The sequence below is a fragment of the Geotrypetes seraphini genome, chromosome 3 (genome assembly GCF_902459505.1).
Source record: "Geotrypetes seraphini chromosome 3, aGeoSer1.1, whole genome shotgun sequence".
Lineage (NCBI taxonomy): Eukaryota > Metazoa > Chordata > Amphibia > Gymnophiona > Dermophiidae > Geotrypetes > Geotrypetes seraphini.
The window spans coordinates 21665013-21688367 of record NC_047086.1 but is presented as its reverse complement, the minus strand read 5'-3'; the positions used below and the strand labels follow the sequence as shown (position 1 = coordinate 21688367).

The 23355-nt window shown below is 42.8% G+C and overlaps 1 protein-coding gene across 1 annotated transcript in view; it reads right to left on the bottom strand.

Annotated features, from left to right (window-relative positions):
* Positions 1 to 23355, bottom strand: part of PNISR (PNN interacting serine and arginine rich protein) — a 163034-nt gene that overhangs the window by 22773 nt on the left and 116906 nt on the right. The window contains exons 7-9 of the mRNA XM_033936988.1: positions 18743 to 18880; positions 11501 to 11600; positions 10856 to 10909 (exon numbers count right to left, since the gene is read on the bottom strand). Coding sequence (XP_033792879.1) covers positions 10856 to 10909; positions 11501 to 11600; positions 18743 to 18880 — 292 coding nt within the window. The remainder of the gene's footprint in view (positions 1 to 10855; positions 10910 to 11500; positions 11601 to 18742; positions 18881 to 23355) is intronic.

The window sequence follows — 23355 nt, the reverse complement described above, 5'->3', positions numbered from 1 at the left end:
TGAATATAATTTTTGGGAGGGTGGGGTGGGATATAATCTTTTTCTTGACAAAAATGTAGAGCTTCAAGTGATGTTGTATATTAAATGATGATTTTATTGTACACTTGTTGAAAGATTTAAAATGAATAAAGATTTATAAAAAAAGATTGTAAGCTCTTCTGAGCAGGGACTGTCTATTGTATATTAAAATGTACAGCGCTGCATACGCCTTTTCTTTTTTTCAAATTCTTTATTCATTTTTTCATCTTACATCAAGTATACAATATTACATCATTTGAACTTGTATACATCACTTGAACTTCTATTGTCATCTTAAATACATAAATTTATTCCCTCCACCACCCACCTTTCCCACAAATATTGTAATCAAAAATATCATATAAACATTACATTCATAATATTGATTAAATCTTTAATATAACTACCGGTATATACCACCCCCTCCCCATAATTATAAATGTACTTTCAGTGTAAAATGGCGCCTAATCATTATAATAAATTATCAATGGCCCCCAAATCTTTTTAAAATTATTATAATTCTTTTTGTATTGCAATTATTCTTTCCATTTTGTATATATGGCACAACGAATTCCACCAGAAGGTATAATTAAGTCTAGTGTAATTTTTCAAATTCTTAGTGATATGTTGAATGGCGACTCCTGTCATTATCAATAAAAGTTTATTACTTGATGAAATTTGATTTTTTATTCTCATTGAGGTACTGAATAAAATTGTATCATATGATAGAGCTATATGGTTCTCTAATTAACAATTAATTTAGACCAAATTGATTTCCAAAAGGCCATGATGCAGGGACAGTAGAATATTAAATGATCCAGAGTCCCTACTTTCAGATTACAATGCCAGCATCTATTAGACTTAAAGCTATCCAACTTTTGTAACCTAACTGGGGTCCAAAATGCTCTATGTAACAAAAAGAACCAAGTTTGTCTCATAGATGCAGACGTTGTACATCTCATTCTCCAAGACCAAATTCGTGGCCATTGAGATGCAGAAATCTGATGCTTAATCTCAATGCTCCTTTGTTTTTTTATTCATAAATCCAGTTATTAATTTATACCACTGTGCGGCCTGGTGTCTCAAGAAATCCGCCTGAAAGCATAAGAATTCCAGACTATACTGATTATTAAGATTTTTCCATTCAGGGAACCCCTCCTGAATAGCCTGCTTCAGCTGCAACCATTTAAAACTTTGTGATTTGTTAAGACCATATTTATGTTGCAACTGTGAAAAATCAAGCAGTTTACCATTTAAAATAACATCATCTAAATTCTATATACCTGCAATAATCCAATGCTTCCATACGATTTTAAATCCGCTAATTTGAATCTTGGAGTTTAGCCATATAGATTGATTTGTTGATTTATGTATTGGGTTAGGTGTTAAATTACTGATATAACGCAATGTTTTCCATGTATCCATCAATATTCTGTTCTTTTTATATATTCTAGGCATCTTTACACCGAGAACATGAGATAAATGTAAAGGAAACATGAGTCGCCATTCCAAATACAGCGCTATATAATTAATAGCAGTAGTAAGGACTGTGAACTTATCATAAGAACAGAGCCTCTTTTCTTATATATAATTTTTTGAGTGAAAGAGTCCTCAGTTGTTACAACTCCTGAAGCAAAGCCTTTGAAAAAGGAGTTATAGATTACAATCAACCTGCTAAGGTATTTTTTTGTGAAAACATCCCAGGACCTCTCAATCAATGTGATAAACCATAATGGTGTTCAAGTGAAAACTCAAAAATCACTAAATTCAAATAGTTCAGTCTGTTATATCAATAAACATTTTTTTAAAAGTGTCCAATGTCAAAGGGGTAAATTTTCCAAAATTTTATAGGTACCATCAAGCCTATATTTTACATCAGGGTATGTATTGGATCCTCCCAGAACTCATAGATAATGCACCAGATTGGTTATATTTGGAATGGCGCCTTTTGTTTCCCTTGAACTTAGTTCATGTTCCAAGCATTAACAATGCCTAGGAGATATAGAGAAAATAAAATGTTAATGGATACTTGGAAAACCTTGAGATATATCAGCAAATTAACACCTATCCCAATTAAGTCAACTAATCAATCTTTATGGATAAACTCCAAGATTAAAATAGGTGGCGCCCAAGTCCTTTGGAAGAACTGGATTATTGCAGATATTAGAACTCTAAATGATGTTATTTCAGATGGTAAACTGCTTGAATTTTCACAACTGCAACATAGATTTGGTCTTAGTAAAACACAAAGTTTTAAATGGTTGCAGTTGAAGCAGGCCATTCAGGTAGGGTTCCCTGAATGGAAAAATCTTAATAATCAGTATAGTCTGGAATTCTTATGCTTTCAAGCAGACTTCCTAGGACATCAAGCCGCACTGTGGTATAAATTAATATCTGGATACTTGAATAAAAAACCAAAGAATGTTTCTGAGAGACATTTGGAGCATTGAGTTCAAGCACCAAATTTCTGCATCTCAATGGCCACGAATTTGGTCATGGAGAATGAGATGTACAGTGTCAGCATCTATGAGACAAACTTGGTTATTTTTAATACATAGAGTGTTTTGGACCCCTGTTCGTTTACAAAAATTAAACAGTTCTAAGTCCAATAGATGCTGGCACTGTAATCTGGGACACTTGATCATCTACTTTATTATTGTCCCTATATTAAGAAATTTTGGAATTCAATTTGGTCTCAAGTAAATGCATTAATGGACAATCATGTGGCACTCTCTTACGATACAGTGTTATTTGGCATGATGATGAGAAAAAAAGTCAAATATCATCAGAAAACAACAAGCTTTTATTAGTTATGACAGGAGTTACCATCCAACACATAACCAATAATTGGAAGAATCACAGTAACCTTAGTTATACATTTTGGTGGAATATATTATGTCATATATTTAAAATGGAACGAGCAATAGCAATACAAAGAGGGACATATACTAAATTTATAAAAATATGGGGGCCATTGACAAAATATTGTAGTGAATAGTCATCACTTCTTCTCTTCTTTTGGCACACCAAAGGGGGGAGGGTGTTGGGTACAATTTTACATAATATGTTATAATATATTCTATAATATGTGTATATTCTGATTGAAAATATGATGAAGGTTGGGAGGTAGGGGGGGGTAAACGTATCACTAGATTTTTATGTAGTAGATATCAAAGTGCTATTGTGTAATAACTTGTTAAAATATATTATTTTGTGCACTTATTGTCAAATTTGAAAATGAATAAAGGAGGAGGAAAAAAAAAAAAAAGTGTCCAATGTCCACTATGGTGTCCAATTCATAAATAATATCCAATCATGTCCATAGCACAAGAACTCTCATAGAGTGTACTTATCTCATGTCTTCAGTGCTGGTTTAAAAACCCTCTGAGCATGCCATTATCAAGATCACATCTAATCACTCGACAGATCTCCGTTTCGGAGGTCTCCCCCCTCCTTCTTCGGGAGCAAAACGCACTACTCGTATACAATAATCTATATGAAAAGGATAACAAAATGAAAATAGTGCTTTGGCCATTTTGTTATCCTTTTCATGTAGATCTTTATACGAGCAGTGTGTTTTGCTCCCAAAGGAGGGGGAGACCCCGAAATGGAGCTCTGAACACCATTTTGGTTTATCACATTAATTGAGAGGTCCTGGGATGTTTTCACAAAAAATACCCTAGTGGGTTGATTGTAATCCATAACTCCTTTTTCAGAGGCTTTGCTTCAGGAGTTGTGATAACTGAAGACTCTCTTTTACTCAAAAAAATTATATATAAAAAAAGCTCTGTACTTATAATTCACAGTCCTTGTCTTATTGAAAAAAATTTTCCATATCTGAAAATATAACATGTTAAACATTGCAGTTGAACAATTGAAACATCAAAATAATCATACCAATCAAGCATTTACAGAGCTCAAACAATACCCCAATGTGTTATAGCAATAGATTATTCATCATACCCTTAAGGTTTGACTGACATTCAAAATTTTAGTTTGGATTTGAACTTCCTGACTGAAAAAAGTAGGCACACGCAGGAGATAACTGACAGAGCAGGAATCCAGAATGATACACCTATCCGCTAGAAAAGATATTAGCAAGTTAAGAACATAATTTATTTTTCTAGTGCAATATGTGTATCATTCTAGATTGTTCGGACATAGAAAACCAGTCCAGAAATCCAGGACAGGACCTCTGCATTGGTTCGTAAAACTGAGGACCCAAAGTCAGAGACCTTCCTTGAAGCCACATCCACTCTAAAAAACTTGGAAAACATAAGTAGAGTGGACCAGGTCGTTGCCCTACAAACCTCCTCAGGTGAAACTGTTTGAGTTTCTGCCCACAAAAAAGCCATGCTTCTAGTCGAATGCTCATTCACTGAGACTGGTAACTGTTTTCCACAGGCAATATATGCTGACAAAATAGCTCTATGGATCCATCTGGAAATTGTGGCTTTGGACACCGTTTGCTGCGTCGAGCCTGACTGGCGAATACAAAAAGATGGTCAGATAGTCGCAACTCATTAGTAACCTCAACATATTGTAGGAGGATTCTCCTCACATCCAACTTTTTCAGAAACTGGTCCTCCTTTGATCCTGAGCACTGGAAAGCCAGCAATGTTACTTCCCGATTAGACATGGAAGACCAAAACAACCGTCAAGCAAAAAGGACAGAACAGTGTGAACAGAAACTCCAGTCTCCGTGACCTTGAGGAAGGCACGAAAGTGCCTGTAGTTCTGAGACACTTCTCGCTGACATATGGCCATGAGAAAAAACATCTTGAATGAAAGATCTATCAAGGATGCATCCTTAAGCGGCTCGTATGGAGTCTGACTGAGGCCTTGCAAAACCACATTAAGGCTCCATGATGGAAACTTGTGTTTTACCGGTGGTCTATTATTCAAAGTAATGAACGGAACTGCCCCCACCTACCTATGTACGACACCCACTAACAACGCAAGCAGCGAAACTAGATCACCACCTCTCCAACATGCTGACAGCAACAACTGACTACAAAACATTCCAAAAGGAAAATAAAACCTTGTTATTCAGAAAATTTATCAAGAAATACTAATACATCTCCTTGACTATTCCCAGTCTTGTAAATTTCTAAGCAAAGTCTCAACGATGTAATTAGCACACTAATCTGTAGTTTTCCTGGAAATGTCCAGTTATCTTCTTTTGTAATCCGCTTAGAACTGCAAGGTATTGGCGGAATAGAAGTCACTATTGTAATGTAATGTCTGAGCCATAGAATCCCTTTTAGGAATCTGGCTATGTCTCGATGAGATGCCAAGGAAGCTTTATGCTCTCGGGCCTGAAACAAGAGAGTCCCACCACTTGGACTCTGAGGGACACCCCTACAAGACCCTTGTTAAGGTCAGCTTGGAGGAAAGCTAACACCACCGAGATCGGTGCAGAGAATGGCTCTGCCTTCTCCTTAATGCACCAGTACTGAAATATTTCCCATGCCTCAGTATAAGCATGGACCATCGTAACCTTTTCGGCCATGAGAAGAGTAGCACTCACTACCTCTGTGTATTCTTTGCGTGCTGCCGTGCGCTCAAGAGCCATGCCATAACAGCAAAACGATCCAGATCTTTTAGGTCTGACTGAACCCGCAGTCAGACCTGTGCCCCTCTGAAGACACACTAGATCTGCATACCATGGTCTACATGGCCAATCTGGTGTCATGAGAATGACACTCCTCAGATGGTTTGCAATCCTGTAGAGCATCCGGCCTATCATGGGTCATGGTAGAAACATGTACAAAAGCTCGTTCCTTGACCACAGCTGGACCAGAGCATTCAGGCCTGTGCTTCCAGGCTCAGATCTTCAACTGAAGAAGCGGTCTGCCTTCTTATTTCTTGCTATTGCCATCAGATCAAATGCTGGGTGACAAACAATGGATTGGAAAGCTGCCGCAGACGGTGTCCATTCTCCTAGATCCAGTGTTTGTCTGCTGAGGATATCGGCCAAGACATTGTTCACTCCTGCTATATGTGCTGCTGTAAGTGAGCCTTCAGACTCAGCTGCACACACTATGTCTCCCTGGCGATTGACATATTCCACTGTAGTAGACTTGTCTGAGAAGACTTGGACTGCTTGTCCCTCCAGACTCTTCTACAGTTTCTGCAATGCCAAACAAATGGCTTGAAGTGACAATCTGTTAATCAACCACTTTCTTTAGGAAGCCACCAATACCCCTAATCATGCATCCGTTGAAGCGAGCAATCCCCCTCCCTCCAGCCAAACTTGCTCTGGAGAGGACACATGTGAGCCTTTCCTCACAAGACCACATCTATCGTGGCTGCCATGGAGCCCAGCACTTGGAGGTAGTGCCACCTAGACAGAGATGACTTGGTCAATAAGTTCGTTATCTGGGTACAATCCTGCCTGTGTGCCTCTAGAACAGTGTCTTGCAAACTCTCTAGAGCTGCAGCACACTAAACTTAGGGCTGTGACTAGAGGGCATCCAGAAATGCATGTGAATGTGTGACGTCATTATGTCGATGTCCCCGCATGTACGGGGCACTCCAGATGGGGTCCTGAGCTGCCAAGGGGCGGGGAGAGGGGGGTTTGTTCCTGCAAGAAGAGAGGCGCAGGCTGACTGCCTACAGGACATGCCTCTCACTGTGAGAGGCACGTCCTGTAGGCAGTCAGCCTGTGCTGCTCCTCCTTGCCGGCATCTCGCGATACACCGGGAATCTCCCCTTGGCACACATTTTGTGATACACTGCTCTAGAAGACAGACACGGGCTTTTGCCGTGTTGAAGAAGATTCTCACGTATTCCAGGGATTGGGACGGAACCAATTGACTCTTTCAGAAATTCACTATCCAACCCGGGCTCTGTAGGACCCAGACCACACGAGCCATTGTTTGTTTTCCTTCCAAAAATGACAGAGCTCTTGTCAGCCATTTGTCCAAGTATGGATGCAACTGAAATCCTGTCCTGCAGAGATGTGCAGTAACTGCCACCATCACCTTGGTGAACATGCAGGTGTTGTCGCCAGACTAAAGGGAAACACCAAGAACTGGTAATGGTTCTCCAGGACATGAAATCTCAGGAACTTCCTGTGTTCCGGAAAGAGGGAATATACAGGTAAGCTTCTGCCAAATCCAGAGAAGCCAGAATTCACCCAGCGCCACTGCCACAATGATTGACTGCACTGTCTCCATGCAAAAGTGCAGGCCTTTCAGTGCTGCATTGACCTGCGTGAGCTCCAGAATGGATCTCCAATCTTCTGAGCTTTTCTTGTATACTATGAAGTATATAGAGTATCTGCCTGAGTCCGAATCCTCGGGCAACACAGGATCTATAGCCTGAATATATCTATCAATCTCCCTCCCCTCTATACCCCAGCTACCCTTTTCATTCTTCGAGTCACCTAGAGCAACGCACAAATATTAGATTAGATCAATCTCTAAACTGTAACTGAGACCTTGCTTGCCTTCTCCAGGCGCCCCCCACAAACTAGTCTGCTAAGGGCTGGGCAAATTCAAGTTTGTAATTGCTCCAAATGATCTACAGCACCCAATGATCTGAAGAGATCTGCAACCAGGCCTTTGAATACGCCGAGAGCTGATCCCTATCTTCAGGGAAACGGCTCCTCACCTTTCATAATTGTATTTTCTTGGAGGCTGAAGTGGGATAAAAACTGGAGGCTTGGTTCCACCTGGGTCCTGAAAATCTCTGTCTTGATTCCTGGTAGGATATCTGAGATGGGGCTCCTCCTGAGTACTACCGAAAGTGTCTGGAGCCACAAAAATTAGACTGCCTGGAATTTTTCGAGGTTCATGGTCTGCTGTCAGGTAGAGATTTTGGCCTATGATCTGCCACACTGGACATAAGATCATCAGCTCCTTTCCAAACAACATTTGCCCCTTGAAAGGAAGTCTGCTGAGGATAGCCTTGGAGGTGAAATCTCCCACCCATTGCTTGACACAGAGCATTCTGCGAGCCGAAGTAGAATAAGTTGAGATTTTGCTCATGACTCTAATATGGTAGGGAGCATCAGACAAGTAATCCAGTTCTGTTAATAGGAGCAGAGGCAAAGGCTTGCCAGCACAAACCCCTAACAACCTGGTATGACAGGCACATGTCAAAACAGAGGCCATTGCAGTTGGCCAGTGCTTTGAACTGTCTTTTAAGGATCACATTCACTCTGAAATCCTGCATATCCTTTATTACCACATCTCCCTCATTTAGCAGAGACATGCATTTGGTTTCTTGTGCTACTAATGAATCTACCTTAGGCTGAGCGAACATCTGCAGAGCCACTGTCCTGGTTACTCAAGGGATCCTTCAGGAGCATTTCAATGCTCCACGACTAAAATAGTCATCTCAGGATGCCAAGGAAAAGAAAATGACAGGGCTTTCACTCCGCTCAGTATAGAGCACAGAGCAGACAGGACCTGTTGGGAATCCAACTGTTAACTCCCACAGGGAATAAGCAATGAGCTCTAAAAGAGCTGAGAATTTGAGCAGTTGGCAAACTGTGGGGAGTCAGACCCCTGGTTGGAGAACCACCATTGTATCTTGCGTACTTGCACCTGCCTGTGTCCCTGCATTTCCCAGTAGGGAGGGCTCGCTCTATGACAGTAAAAGCATACAGTTAGACCCTTTGCTCTCAAAATCTCTGGTCAAAAGATCCACAGGATCATGGCCAGCCTCTGATACTGAGCCAAATGCACCTGGAAGCCCAAGCCGTCTCATGCACCTCTTGGTGTGCTGCCAGACTTCTCCTGGGGATTTTGTCCATCCAAATAAGCTCTCCACATCAGATTAACAAATTTAGGAGAAAATACTGTATTAGGCAGCGTGGAGTCCCCTTTAGGTGACTCCACTTGTATCTCTTAGGCTTCACGGTCTCTACGTTCCTACGCTTAGGTAGACCGCCATTCCAGGGCTCTGGAAGAGATTTTCTCCCAGCAGAGAGGCCCCCCGACAATTCCTCAGCCCAAGAGATTTATTTATTTATTCAATTTTCTATACCGTTTTCCCATGTTTATATGAATTTATTCAGGTACTTAAGCGTTTTTCCCTGTCTGTCCCGGTGGGTTCACAATCTCTCTAATGTACCTGGGGGATTAAGTGACTTGCCTAGGGTCACAAGGAGCAGTGTGGGTTTTAATCCACAATCCCAGGGTGCAGAGGCTGTAGCTTTAAACCCCCAGCTCATGTGCTGCATGGTATGTGCGCAAGAGTACTCTTCAGTTACCAATACAGTGCAAACCTGGCATGAATTAAAGGTAAAGATGCCCGAGGTCTCCATCTCTGCCAGTTTTGAGGCAAAACAAAGTGATTTGAAAGTTCTGGAGAAATTAAAAAAAAAAAAATTAAAAATAAAATAAAAAATTGGGAAATCCAGCAGCAGCAGCAGCATTCTGGCGTCAAAAAACTGCCCTCAAATTGTTTAACTAATAACAGGAGGGGGCAGAAACCTTTAAAATTTGCTTTATAAGACCCCCCCAAATTAGTCTCATAGGCTGTTAACAGCCTTACTCACAGTGACCTGTTGTGGATGTGCTGCAATCTGCCTGGGGGGAAAAAAAAAATCACTGCCTGAACGTGACTGTTCCTCTAATGCTGAAATCTTCAGGCTGCCAGTTGGACTGAAGTCTGACTGATCCTCAAACTCTTGCACACCAGAACATGAGAAAAGGAGGAAGTGAAAAGCAGCCAGCATCCCGAAGAGCCTGACAGCTTGCGCTCAAGCCCCTGCAACCCAGTAGGCAAGCAAAGCTTCTAAGGGACCAGATCCTGAGCTCCACCAAAGATTCTGCAGGCTGGCTAACAGGTACCATGGAGGGACTGGTCTGTCAGCTGCAAACCTCGATCTGCTTCTCCTCCATGCAGGCAGAGCTTGACATCTGATCTGGGGAGCTCTGAGCACTGAAAGTTGCCCCCAAAAATGCAAAAAAGACTGGAAAAAAAAATACAGAGCAGATCAGAAAATTCCTTCTGGTTCGCAGTTAGGAAAAACTGAAGGGGGCAGCAGAGCCCTCTGGTGAAGGTGTTGAAAAGCTGGAATGGATTCCTTCTGCATGACTTGTGAGCATGAGGAAAAACCCTACTGTCCAAATTTTTGATACATGTGGTGGATTTAAGCACACTGTACTAAAAATTGTGTGCTATGATTAGAACAGAAAAGTGGCCCAGTTGCAACTTCATGGTCATTTTGTGAAGAGCTGATCTAAGAGCACACTTTATAACAACTTTTATATTATGATGATAGTTTTGTTGAATTTGCATCTGTGGGATTTTTTGGTGAAAACTGTTAGTGGCACCCATACCGAACTGCATGTGACAAAAAAATTAAATCCTAGTGTTCAGAAATTTTTTTTCAAGCCAGGTGGCAAGAAGGAATATAATCAGGATGGGGCAAGAGTTATAAAAAAAAAATTAAATTAAATTAAATTAAAAAAAAAAGATGTTAAGTTATCCGGAGATTTAGTAAAACCAGTCAGGTGGTGTGCTCATTCAAAAGGTCCTGGGGAGAACATTGAATGGAATCCAAGTTTCATAAGTGTGGGCATAAGGCAGTCTGAGAATTTAGATGTCTTTTATGGCTAATCGTTAAATGTTGAATCTCATAGAAAACAACTCCAATGTGAACCAGATTAATTCACAAGCTAACATACAAAACGAGTTTTCAATACCATAAACTGGAAAACTTGCTAGTTAGAAAAATAAAAATCCTGAAATATATTATGCACACACTTGGTGCATATACATGATTAAGCACCATTATATGTATTAAAGTCACTTAACAGATTCAAGATTGTTCCCACATTCCCCTGGTAGCCCTTGGCAGAGCATGAAACTTACTTACCGAGTCCAGTAAGGGAAGCCAGTGCACTGGACTGTGCCAGCTGTTTTGCAGGAGCTTTGTATCACATCAACAACAGGAACAACATGTTAACACAAACAGCCACGATTTCATATTCATGAGATTCTATGGCATTGTTAAAGCTATTACTAGTGCTGCTTTGTGGGGGAGAGAAGAAACATTAAAAATATAACATCCATACATACAGTTGCAGAGGTTCAGAGCTTTTTTTTCTTTTTCAATTATTGAATTTTAAAATGCCGAAACACTTGTTCCATGCTTTAAACAAACACTTGAGTGACTTGATTTATTGTTTATAGGGGACCCAATATTTCTAGATGTTTTGTTTATTGATTAGGATTATTTAACCAATTACTAACCATTACTAAGACACCTCACATAACTTTTCCTATTCTGCTCACCTAGATTAAGAGAAGGAACATTTACTGAAACTTACTTGTCATAAGACATGAACACTAAAACTAAAATAGCAATCAAGCTTTGGTGCTTTCATTTTCTATCAGAGCATCACAAAGAGCCAATAAACAAGAATGAGAATATTTGTGAATCTAAGCAAACTGTTAACTTCCACCTGGACGTAATTACTAAGAAGTCACTCATTTTTAAGTAATAACAAGAAAAGTCTACCTTTTGTTGCCTTACGATGTACCTCTTTAGCCACAGTTGAAATTTCTTCATTTGTGACATCTAGAAGAATTTCTGTTAGCAGCATTTTTGTCATCATCATCTGAAGGAAAGAGGTTCACATAAAACACATTTAATAAGCAGATGAAGAACACAGGTAATATCTTGGTAAACAAATCCCTTACAAATCTAAGAGACTACCAGAGCTTAGAAGCTATACTGGTGCATAGAAAACTAGAATCTTATCATGTGGTGAAGCTTTTTCACATATCGTATCACATCAATATAAAATTAATCAAAATATATTCTATAGAGAGATTAGGTTCTTACCTTGCTAATATATATTTTTTTTTAAGCAGATAGGTTTGCCATTCTGGACAGATGGATAATATACCCATTCTTGCGAGCTGTGCAGAAAGAATCCACTCCAGCTTTTCAATCCCTCCTTCACCTGAGGGCCCTGCTGCCCTCTTCAGTTTGTACCAAAACTGGCAACCAGAGAGGAGCATTGGCGATTGTGCAGGACTTTGGGGCCCTGTCGGCTCTGCAGGTAAATTGTAGTAAGCCTGAGCTTTTGTTGTTGGCTGGGGACTCCGCAGAACCATGGCAAGCTCTGCTTCCTATCCACCTTCGTCTGCCCCAGTCCGTTACTTGGGTATCTATTTGAGTACCAACCCTACCACATTTTATTCTATGAATGTACTTCGACACCTTGATGTTATTGGGAAACTGTGCCAGGCATGGCAGGATTTTCCACTGGGTCTGCTGGGGTGGGTGGCATTGGTAAAAATGGTCATGCATCCTAAATTACTTTACCCCTTCAGATGGTGCCGATTTGGATGAACTGCGCTTTAAATCTTTAATTTCTCAGTTCATTTCTCAGTCTAAGGCTCCCTGGGTGGCTCTGGTCAAGCTGACTTTGGCTAAGAGAGCTGGTGGACTGAATGTTCCGGATCTATGGTTGTACAACATAGTCGCCCTTATGCGATGGGTTCACGAAGGCTATACAGGATGTGATCACTATTTTCCCTCCGGGTGGGCTGAGGGTTGGAACCTTCCGGTTCTTCAACTTACTGCACTCCCAGCCAGATTTTGCTGCTTGCTCCGGGGACCGTTCTTGTTTTCTGTTACCTTTTAGGCAGGCCTGGCACTGGTGGCGGTGGCGACAGGATTTACTGCCCGTGGTCTCTTTATATTTGCTGCTCGAGGGTAATTCGGGGTTCCTACCCGGTTGGGGGCAGGTTGGTGTTCCGGGAGTGGGCGCTGCCATCGCATGGCACAGCTGCTGGAACTCTCGGAGGCTTCCTTTCCCTCATTCCAGGTGGGCGCTACCCCATACATATCTCTTTTCCTTCCTTCAGCTTTGACACTACTGGACCACTACTCGCCAGGCTTGTGAGGGAGGTTGGGACTCCGGCTCTTTGGATCAGATCTTTGCGGCTATTCTGCCTGTACTCAATCGGTTGTCCCACTGGTATGGTATCTTGTGGCTCTCTTCTTGGGTTCCTGGGATGACCAAATTGCAGGAGCATTGGGAGAAGGATCGGGGTCAGAGCATCACTGACCCACAGTTTCTGGACTATTTCCGGACCTTTTATCTTTTCTCTAAGTTTGCAGACTATCAGGAAATGCAGTATAAAGTCCTGCACCGCGCTCACAGAAACATAGAAGATGACGGCAGATAAGGGCCATAGCCCATCAGGTCTGCCCACTCTGCTGACCCACCCCCAAGTCTACTATCCTAGGAATCCCACTCCTGGTGACAGGTTCCCTTGGCTTAACCCTCTAAGGGATCCCACATGGGCATCCCATTTGCTCTTAAATTCTTGCATGCTATTTGCCTCGATCACCTGCACCGGGAGCTCGTTCCAAGGATCAACCACTCTCTCGGTGAAGAAATATTTCCTGATGTTGTCATGAAATTTCCTGCCCCTGAGTTTGAGCGGATGCCCTCTTGTGGCTGAGGGTCCTTTGAGAAAGAGAATCTCTTCTTCCATCTCGACACGGCCGGTAATATACTTAAACGTCTCGATCATGTCTCCTCTATCCCTACGTTCCTCGAGTACAGCCGCAAATTTTTCAGCCTTTCCTCATATGATAGATCCTTGAGCCCCGAGACCATCCTGGTGGCCATCCGTTGCACCGACTCTACTCTCAGCACATCTTTTCGGTAGTGTGGCCTCCAGAATTGCACACAGTATTCCAAATGAGGCCTCACCATGGTTCTGTATAATGGCATTATGACTTCAGGCTTCCGGCTGACGAAACTCCTGCGGATGCAAACTAACAACTGTCTTGCCTTAGATGAAGCCTTCTCCACATGATCAGCAGTTTTCATGTCTGCGCTGATGATCACTCCCAAGTCTCGTTCTGTTGAAGTTCTAGCTAAGGTCTCACCATTCAAGGTGTAAGTTCTGCACGGATTTCTGCTGCTGAGGTGCATGATCTTGCATTTCTTAGCATTGAAGCCCAGCTGCCAGGTCAAGGACCAAAACTCCAACAAATGTAGGTCCTGTGTCATACTATCGGGTGAATTGCCGTCTCTCACTATACTGCATAGTTTGGCGTCGTCAGCGAATAACGTTATCTTACTTTGAAGCCCCTGAGTTAGGTCCCCTATGAATATGTTGAAAAGGAGCGGGCCACTCCACTGGTCACCTCTGATGTTTTAGAGAGGGTACCGTTAACTACCACTCAGCCAGTCATTGACCCATGTAGTTAGTGTTTCTCCCAGCCCCATTGATTTCATCTTGCTCAACAGCCTGCGATGCGGGACACTATCGAAAGCTTTGCTGAAGTCTAGGTATACGACGTCCACGGATTCTCCCAAGTCTAGCTGTTTTGTTACCCAGTCAAAGAAACTGATGAGATTGGATTGGCAGGACCTACCCTTGGTGAATCCGTGTTGATTGGGATCCCGTAGATTCTCCTCATCCAAGATTGCGTCTAATTTACGTTTGATTAGTGTTTCCATGAGTTTGCATACTATTGATGTGAGACTCACCGGTCTGTAGTTTGCACCCTCTGCCCTGCAACCCTTTTTGTGCAGTGGAATGACGTTAGCTGTTTTCCAGTCTATGGGGACTCTCCCCGAACTTAGGGAGAGATTGAAGAGTCCAGATAGCGGTTCTGCCAGGACATCACGCAGCTCACTGAGCACCCTGGGGTGTAGATTGTCCGGTCCCATGGCTTTGGTCACCTTGAGTCTAGCCAGTTCGTAGTAGACGTCGTCAGGTGTGAACTCGAAATTCTGAAACAGGTCTTCCACGCTGGGCCTTGTCTGCAACTGCGAACCGTATCCCGGTGCCTCGCAGGTGAAGACCGAGCAGAAGTATTCATTCAGTAGTTCTGCTTTATCGGAATCTGATTCTGCGCAGTTCCCATCTGGTTTTCTAAGGCGTACTATCCCGTCTGTGTTCTTTTTCCTATCACTAATATACCTGAAGAAGGATTTGTCCCCTTTCTTCATGTTCTTTGCCAGAGTCTCTTCCACTCGAAGTTTGGCCTCCCTGACTGCCATTTTGACCGCTGCAGACCTCGCCCTATGTTCTAGTTTAGCTTCCGTAGTCTCCGTTCGTTTGTAGGAAATAAATGCTTTTTTCTTCTCCTTGACGAGGTGCAAGATTTCTGCGGAGTACCATTGGGGTTTGTTGTTTCTCCACCATTTGTGTACTGATTTAATGTAGAAGCTTGTTGCTTCATGTATGGTAGATTTCAGGGATGACCACATAGCTTCCACATCATCGGTCGTAGCTTGGTTCTGCAGTGTCTGGTGGACGAAATCTTCCATGCGTTCAAAGTCAGTGCCTCGGAATTTGAGTACTTTTGTTTTTGTGTTTGATCTAGGGAAACCTTTCCTGAGGTAGAACCACACCATGTTGTGGTCGCTGGAGGCTAGCGTATCTCCTACCGAGACCTTTGAGACGCTATCCCCGTTGGTGAGTACCAGGTCCAGGATCGCCTGGGCCCTAGTGGGTTCCAATACCATTTGTTTGAGTCGTGCTCCCTTTATGGATGTTAACAGTCTCCTGCTGCCGCTGGTTGTTGCTGAGTATGAGTTCCAATCTGTGTCAGGCATGTTGAAGTCCCCTAGCAGAACAGCATCTCCCCGTAGAGTGATATTCTCTATGTCTTCAATTAATTCAGAGTCTTTGTCTTCCAGTTGTCTTGGAGGTCTATATACTACACCAAGATACAGGCATTTTTCCCTGCCTCTGGCCAGGTTCACCCAGAGGGATTCCCCGGTGTACTTGACATCTGTGATTCTGGTAGTTTTGATGTCTTCTTTAATGTATAGTGCCACCCCTCCCCCTGACTTTCTCTCTCTGTCCTGACGAAATAAGTTGTATCCCGGTATAGCCATATCCCACCCATGAAAGTCTGTGAACCAAGTTTCGGATATTGCCACCATGTCAAGGTCGGCATTCATTATTTCGGCATAGAGGGGCGCAGCTTGGATTGTGGGATAGTGATCTCTGTCTCAAGTGTAAATGTAAACCCGGTACCTATATTCACTTGTTCCTCGAGTGCACTGAGCTTACCCTTTGGCAGGGACTTTTGGGCCTCCTTGAGTCTGTCCTTTATAGGCATGTGGAGTGGGACTAAGGCACCCTCCTGTTGGGTTTCCAGGGCTCTCTGCAGGAGCAAGGTTTTTCCCCTCCCCAGTGTAGATTTATGTACAACGCCCTCCTGGTGCCAAAAAATTGATTCTGACATACTGGGCTTCTGAGGATCCGCCTCCCACCACTCAATGGAGGACCAAGCTGAGAGAGATGGCTCAATTTGAGATTCGTTCCTATGATAACTCCCACAGACTAGACATGAGACATTATGTGACTTTGTGGAGGGGCTTGCTGGCTCTCCTTACCGACTAATTGCTCCTGACCGGGGCACTACTTTAGGTTTCCAGGAAGGCCCTCTGGTGGCACCTATGCTTCCTTACTTGTACTCCAACGGGGGAGGGGGGGCTTTAAGGGATGGTTTATTTGCACTGAGTGCCTGTGTTGGATGTTGTATGCCTGATGTTTGTCTGTTGTGTGGACTGGGATGAATGGGCTGCTGTTGGTTTGTTTGAAGGCCGTTGGGTTTCTCCATGAAAAATACTATGGCTGTTGGTCTAGCTTGGAACCGCCTTAGTCCTGGTTGGTGGGGAATTGAAAAGGCTCGCTGTTTGTATTTCACTGGACTTTGGTCTCCCCCTTGCTAGATTTGCTATTTGGAAATGTTTGGCTCTATTGGATACTTCATTGTTACTTGTGTTCTTCTTGTACTATTCTTTTGCTGCCTGTATTTCCCTGTCTGGACCATTAGCCATTTTCAATAAAAATATATATATAAAAAAAAAAAAAAAATTAAATAAATAAATCAGGGAGAAAACCCCCCCCAGCTGCCCCATGGGACTACCTGCCTGAGCAGGAGTCCCAGCTGAAACCTGCCCCTGTTTTTCCAAGACAGGTCACCTGAGGTGGCAGAGCATATGGAGAGTTTACTGTGCAAAAATGGTGAAGTTCCTGTCAAAAAATAAACCCTCCAGAGCCTGTAGTGGCTGGGAAGCCTGAACTGTCCCAGCTATTAAAGCAGGAAAAAAGCCGGCATCAGCTAAGAGAAAAAACAGCTGATAAGAAATCTCCAGCCACACCGTCGGCAGCTGAGGAAATCCCTCCGTGGGCGGCAGGGGAAGATCTGGCTTCCCTGCAAACCGCTGCTGGCTCATGAGGCACTAGTAGCGGGGAGCCCTGGATGCCTGCAGCTGCTGCCGAAGAGACTTCTCCACCGAGTGACTCGCATCTGGACCAAATTGTGCATCTCTTCCCCTGAGAAGTGCTCAATTGCTCCATATGCGACCTAGCTGAAAGAAAAGTGTTATAGTTAGTTGAAAAATACAGTAATTTACAGCATATTTAAAGGGAAAGAAACCCTTCAGACTGGCACTGCCTCGGGATTTTTTTTTTTTACAGAACAGACTCCACTGGCTCTCTAAACAATATGTCTTACAACCAGGGGGTAAGGCTTACAGTTGAGGCACCTCTAGAAAAATGTTGGGGAGGTGGAGGAAAGGAGGGGAGGGATCCCACTAGAGACCCCCCAGGTTTGACACCCCCCAAGGTCAGACAGCCCCCGAAACAGGGCCCACCCAAGCTCAATAGGGCAACAAAAAGGGACAAAAATTCCTAAACAAATTCCAACAGCCCTACCAAGGGAGAGGGGTACAGCTCTCCACACCTGCTGGAGACTAAGGAAAGACTTGAGGTAATTAGGGAGGGGTCACATGATATGTACAGTTCCAAAGATTTGTCTGTCTCCACCTGCTGGTCAGAAGAGATATATACCCACATGTAAGATTAACCTATGCTGAAGAAGAGGACAGCTGTACCAAGTGGTCAGGTGGTGGCTTTAATATAAACCGAGACCTCCATTTTTGGGCCATTTTTCTGACCCAAAAATCTTGGTTTATATTCGAGTATATACGGTATATCAAATACATGACCAATAACCAAGTAATGCTCTAATGGAAGTTCATTGCATATGAAAGAGAGCCACAATTACAAAATAAAAATACAGGTCCTCGTCGACTTACGACCTATGCAACTTACGACAGTTTGAATTTATGACGCATTTCCCCCATCCCAGCACATACTATTTTTTACCCCTCCCTACGTACCTTTTCCCTGGTGGTCCAGCGGTGTATCCCGCACTGAGCTCCTCCTGCCAATGTCAGTAGTCAGAAGCCAGCAGCACACCTAGGCTGGCACGTGCAGAGCTTTTGGAACTACCGCCCCGCTCACTGAAACACTGCCGCCAGTTCTCACAGGACTTGCGATTCTTGCAGCAGCCATTCAGAAATCTGCTTAGGGCTAGGCAGGAGCTCCAAAACCTTGCTCCTGTGCGTGCCAGCCCGGGAGCACTGCTGGCTTCTGACCGCTGACATCGGCAGGAGGGGATCAGGGCAGAATACACCGCTGGACCACCAGGGAATAGGTACGTAGGGAGAGGTACAAAATAGTTAATATAGTTAGTTTTATAAATTATTTATTTAACTCCACCAATCCTGCACAATACTAAGTTAGTTTGATAAAAAGAGGGTATCACCTTATTTTTTGTGCATGATACACATACTGTATTAACATAGGCCGACTTATGTCCAGATCAACTTGCAACCTGTCAGTTGGAACCAACTGTGTTCGTAAGTCGAAGAGGACCTGAATATTTGTTAACTTTATATGTTAACTAAGGTGGAATCCATACCGTTTGATACTCTTTTTCTTCTTCTGTCATTTCTGGTTCACTCTGCTCATCCTGAAGTATTGGTGATGGACTCCTGCTTACTTTTTCACTACTAGCAGCTTCTACATTGTCATCATTGTCTTCCTCCTCATCACTGTCCTATAAAAAGATAATACATTTTTCTTGGAAATGCCTGAACTAAATTTCTTACAATGCAGATATGTTAAATAGTCTTCAACATCGGTCTCTGGTAAAGTGACTTGTGCTATGCAAATTCATTTCAATGTTTATAATATCAATTTTCAATAAATTTAAGGTGCTTTACGTGCATAAGGTGCTTAAAAGGGAGAGCACTTATCTTTTGTGCCCGACGGCTGACCAACCGTTTCACGTTTTGTTTCATCAGGGGCTATGCCTCCTTATAATATTGCACCATAACCTTTTTTTAGAAACCTTTCCAAAATCGCAGTGGTCCGCACCCGCACAGCAATTGCTGCGTCCGTTTTTATAAAACATCTTTGACAGATTGTGAAGAGGCAATGTAAGAATCTCCTGGAGAGGTTCATTGAAATTCAATGGCTGAATGAGGTGCGCTGAAGGCACAATAGAAGATTCCAATGAAAAAATCTACGATATGAACATTTGGAGAGTGTGAGCTGTCAAAGAAGAGAACTGTGAAAAACGAAGTAACACACTTATAGGCACTATGCCCAGAGTGGAAACCGTTGTGAAATAGACGAGGAAATCGAGATCTAAACTTAATAGGCTCTACACCCCGAGCGGATCCCTCTGTTCAGAAGCTTGGCATGGTGAGAAGCTGAATTGTTATGATGGGTAGAATAGGAGATCCATCTTTACAAGTTCTACACCTCTAATAGATTCTTGAAGCAGATATAAAGTCTATAGCCACAGTGGATTCTTCCCATTTGACTGAAATTTGGAAATTCTGGAATATATTGCTCGAAACCAGCAAAGTTTTGTACAAGCTGTTTGAGATAAAATGACAGTAGCTGACATTAAGAACTTTGTTAGCCAACATATAGTTCTGGCAAAGACGGCATCCAAACTTATCCATAGTCCGGCCATCACGTCCTGGTGGTGTAGAGGCATAGACTCTGGAGCTGGAGGCTTTCAAATGGATTTAACCAGCAAGGACTAATGTAGCTTGTATTCTGCTGAGGTTAGGCTGGTACCGAGGGAGACAATGGAAGCACCTGTGCCTATCATTGAAGATATAGGAGCAGAATTGATACCAAGGTAAACATAGCATTTGTTGGTGTGAAAAATTAAATGTGTACTATTTTTATTAGTTAATAATTACTAATTATTTTCCAATGCTCAATATGACTTTCTTTTTTAAGGTTTGACACTTATGCCAGAATATTTTTACTAAATTTAAGAAGTATCCAACTCTAGAAGTGAATAATTTGATATTTACCCTCTTTCAAATGGTATAGAGGTTTAAAAAAGGGAAATGCATTAATTAAGTCATTAGGTTCAATCTAGCCACTTATTTCTGCATGAATTAAAACAACTAAAAAAAAAAGATAGCTCATCCAGTCATAAAAGAAATGGCTCTACAGCTCCTCTAATAATGTTTTGATCACTAGGTTCCTTCCTGAGGTCTCACTTGAGGATATGATCCCCACTTCCAGACCTCTTCCACATAATTTATGGAGAGGTATTAGCCTTGAAGGAGACCTGTGTGATTGCACTACAGCAAATAAAAAAAGTAGTAGATAAAGATCAAAGTGAGAGCTAGGGCAAAACAGTTTAGGTGGTAATAATTAGCAATGTATTAAAAATATTTTATTTGCTTATAATGTCCTTTGGAAGCTGCTTGATATTAATACAAATTTAATTTAATTCTTTATAGTGTGTGTGTGTGTGGGGGGGGGGAACAACAACTACGTCAACAGTAAAGTTAGAATAGGGTCATTAAATCCAGTGGCGTACCTAGTATATATGACAGCCAGTGCTGATCATTTAACAACCCCCTGCTCTATATAAAAAAATTATTTTCAGTAATAATCCATAAGTCACACAACAAGGGTGCACTTAGGAAAAGGCAGCATCTTAAACACTGCAGTGAGCACTAGAACACCAACACACTTAATGTAAAACTAAACAAAACAGATCCTGCACAGTCAATTGATCCTGTACAGTCGATGCTAACAAAAAACCATGTCCTTTTCATACACCCAGAACACAAATATACCCACACCCAATATGGAATAATCACAAACTAAAAATAGAAATATGTAGACAAAAGTTAAACTGAACCAAGAAACCAGACTCTACATACAATGCAACACCACAGAAACAGTGACATGTTCCCTAATACTGTGCAAAATATAAAGACAGTAGATGTAAATTTGAAAAAACTATTAATAAATAGAAATAAAATAATTGAGAAATAAGAAAATACCATTTATTGGACTAATCCATTTTTCAATTAGGTAGTAATTAGCTACCAGAGGCTAAATCTTTCTTCAAGACAATACAGTATACTGCTGTTATGGTATCCTGTCTTGACCTGAGGAAAGGAGTTTAGTCCCAAAAATATTACCTTATTTCCATTTCCTATTTATAAACTTTAATCAATACAGTTACAATACTACTTGATTCCACGTAAAGCAACAAAAAAAATTTTTTTCTACCTTTTGTCGTTTCTGCTTTAATCATCTTCTCTTCGCTCTCTTCTTTCTATTCAGCGTTTGTCCTCTCTCCCTTCCATGTAACATCTGTCCTCTCTCTACCCCTTCCATCTATTGTTCACCCTCTCTGCCCTTTCCATCCAGTGTCTGCCCTCTCTCTCTTCCATATGGCATCTTCCCTCTTTCTATGTCCCTTCAATAAACTGTATATCCTGTGCCCTTTCTCTCCTTTGTACATGAATCATTTCAGCTTCACCCCTTCCCCTATGCTCTGGCATCTCTCTCTTCTCCTTTCCTCCCTTCCTTCCCACTCCACCCCATAATCTGGCAACTTTATCTCCTTCCCTTCCCTCATGCCCTAACATCTCTCTCCTCTCCTATGTCTCCCTCTCCCTCCTTCTCTGGCACCTCCTCTCCTTCTTTTCCCTCTGGTCTGGCATTTTATGTCTTCTTAGTTTCCCTTCCCTCCCCCATGCCCTAGCATCTCTCTTCTATCCTTCCATCTCCCCCTCCCACTCCATTATCTGGCATCTCTTCTACTTACCTTCCTTCCTTCCTTTCACCTGGTCTGGCATCTGTCTCCTCTTCCCCATATGCCCTGACATCTTTCCCTCCCCCTCCATGGTCTGGTAGCTCCTTTTCTTCCCTCCCATGGTCTTGACATCTCTTTCCTCTCCTCTCCCTTCCCCCCTCCTGGGTGCAGCAGCAGCACTTCTCTTCCCCCTCCCAAATTGGGCGCAGCAGCATTTCTCTTCCCCCACCTCCCCCCCCCCCAAAAAAAAATGGGTGCAGCAGCAACATTTCTTTTCCCACTCCCCCCCATTGGGTGCAATATCAGCATTTCCCTTCCCCCCCAATTGGGTGAAACAGCAGCATTTCTCTTCCCCCTCCCCCCCTTATTGGGTGCAGCAGCACCATTTCTCTTCCTCTCCCCAATTGGGTGCAGCAGCATTTTTCTTCCCATCCCTCCCATCTCACACACCCATTGGCAGATTTGCTATAGACTAAAGCAAGTTGTAAGCTTCCCTCTGTCGCTGACCTATCTTACATAGGTCAGCGATGGAGGGAAGCTTACAACTTGCTGCTCTTGCTTGCTTGGGGGGCCTTCCTTGTTGCTGGATCCTGCCTTTGCAGAAACAGAAAGTAGGCAGGACCCAGCAGCAAGGAAGGCCCTAAGCAAGCAAAAGCAGCAAGTTGTAAACTTCCCTCCGTCGCTGACCTGTGTCCCGCCTTAGCCTATAGCGAACTCATGCTCCAGGGCTCTAATGGTAACACTGTGCGTGCCGGCTTCCCTTCTCTTCACCCCCCCCCCCCGGGATGTAACTTCCGGTTTCGGAGGGAAGAGAAGGGAAGCCGACACGCACAATGTTACCATTAGAGCCCCAGAGCTTGGGTTCAAGTCGCTTGCTGGCGTTAAAAAATAAAAAAAAAGTCAGGCAAGAGTCAAACACTGAACTTTCAAAGGCTCTTCAGTCAGTTCCGGGAAATCCCCAAGCTGGTGAGAGGGGTTAAAAAAAATAAATAAATAAAAAATGTTGAGCAGCAGGATTCGTGACCGAGATGACAGCCGGGCGGTCATCTAAATTAGCCGGGCGGAGCGCCTGGCTAAAAGGCACTAGGGAGAACACTGGCATTGATGATAGGCATGCATCGAGTGACTCGATGCTGAAAATGGCAGTGACACTGGTGATATCAATGAACTGCTGATGACCTCGTGAGCTGGCATTGGGCAGGAAGACACTCGCACATGCGCAGTGAGGGCAGTCTTAAAATTTTCTAAAGATTAAAGCGACAGTACTCTTTTACACTGTTTGTACCGGGCTCCGCTAATTGTCCTGGGATAAATAATATGACTAGGGGGAATGTACTGAATCTACTAAGTAGTAGATTTAAAACATACAGGAGAAAATATATCTTAACGTGCAATTAAACTCTGGAATTCATTGCCGGAGAATGTAGTGTAGTGTAGTGCTTAGG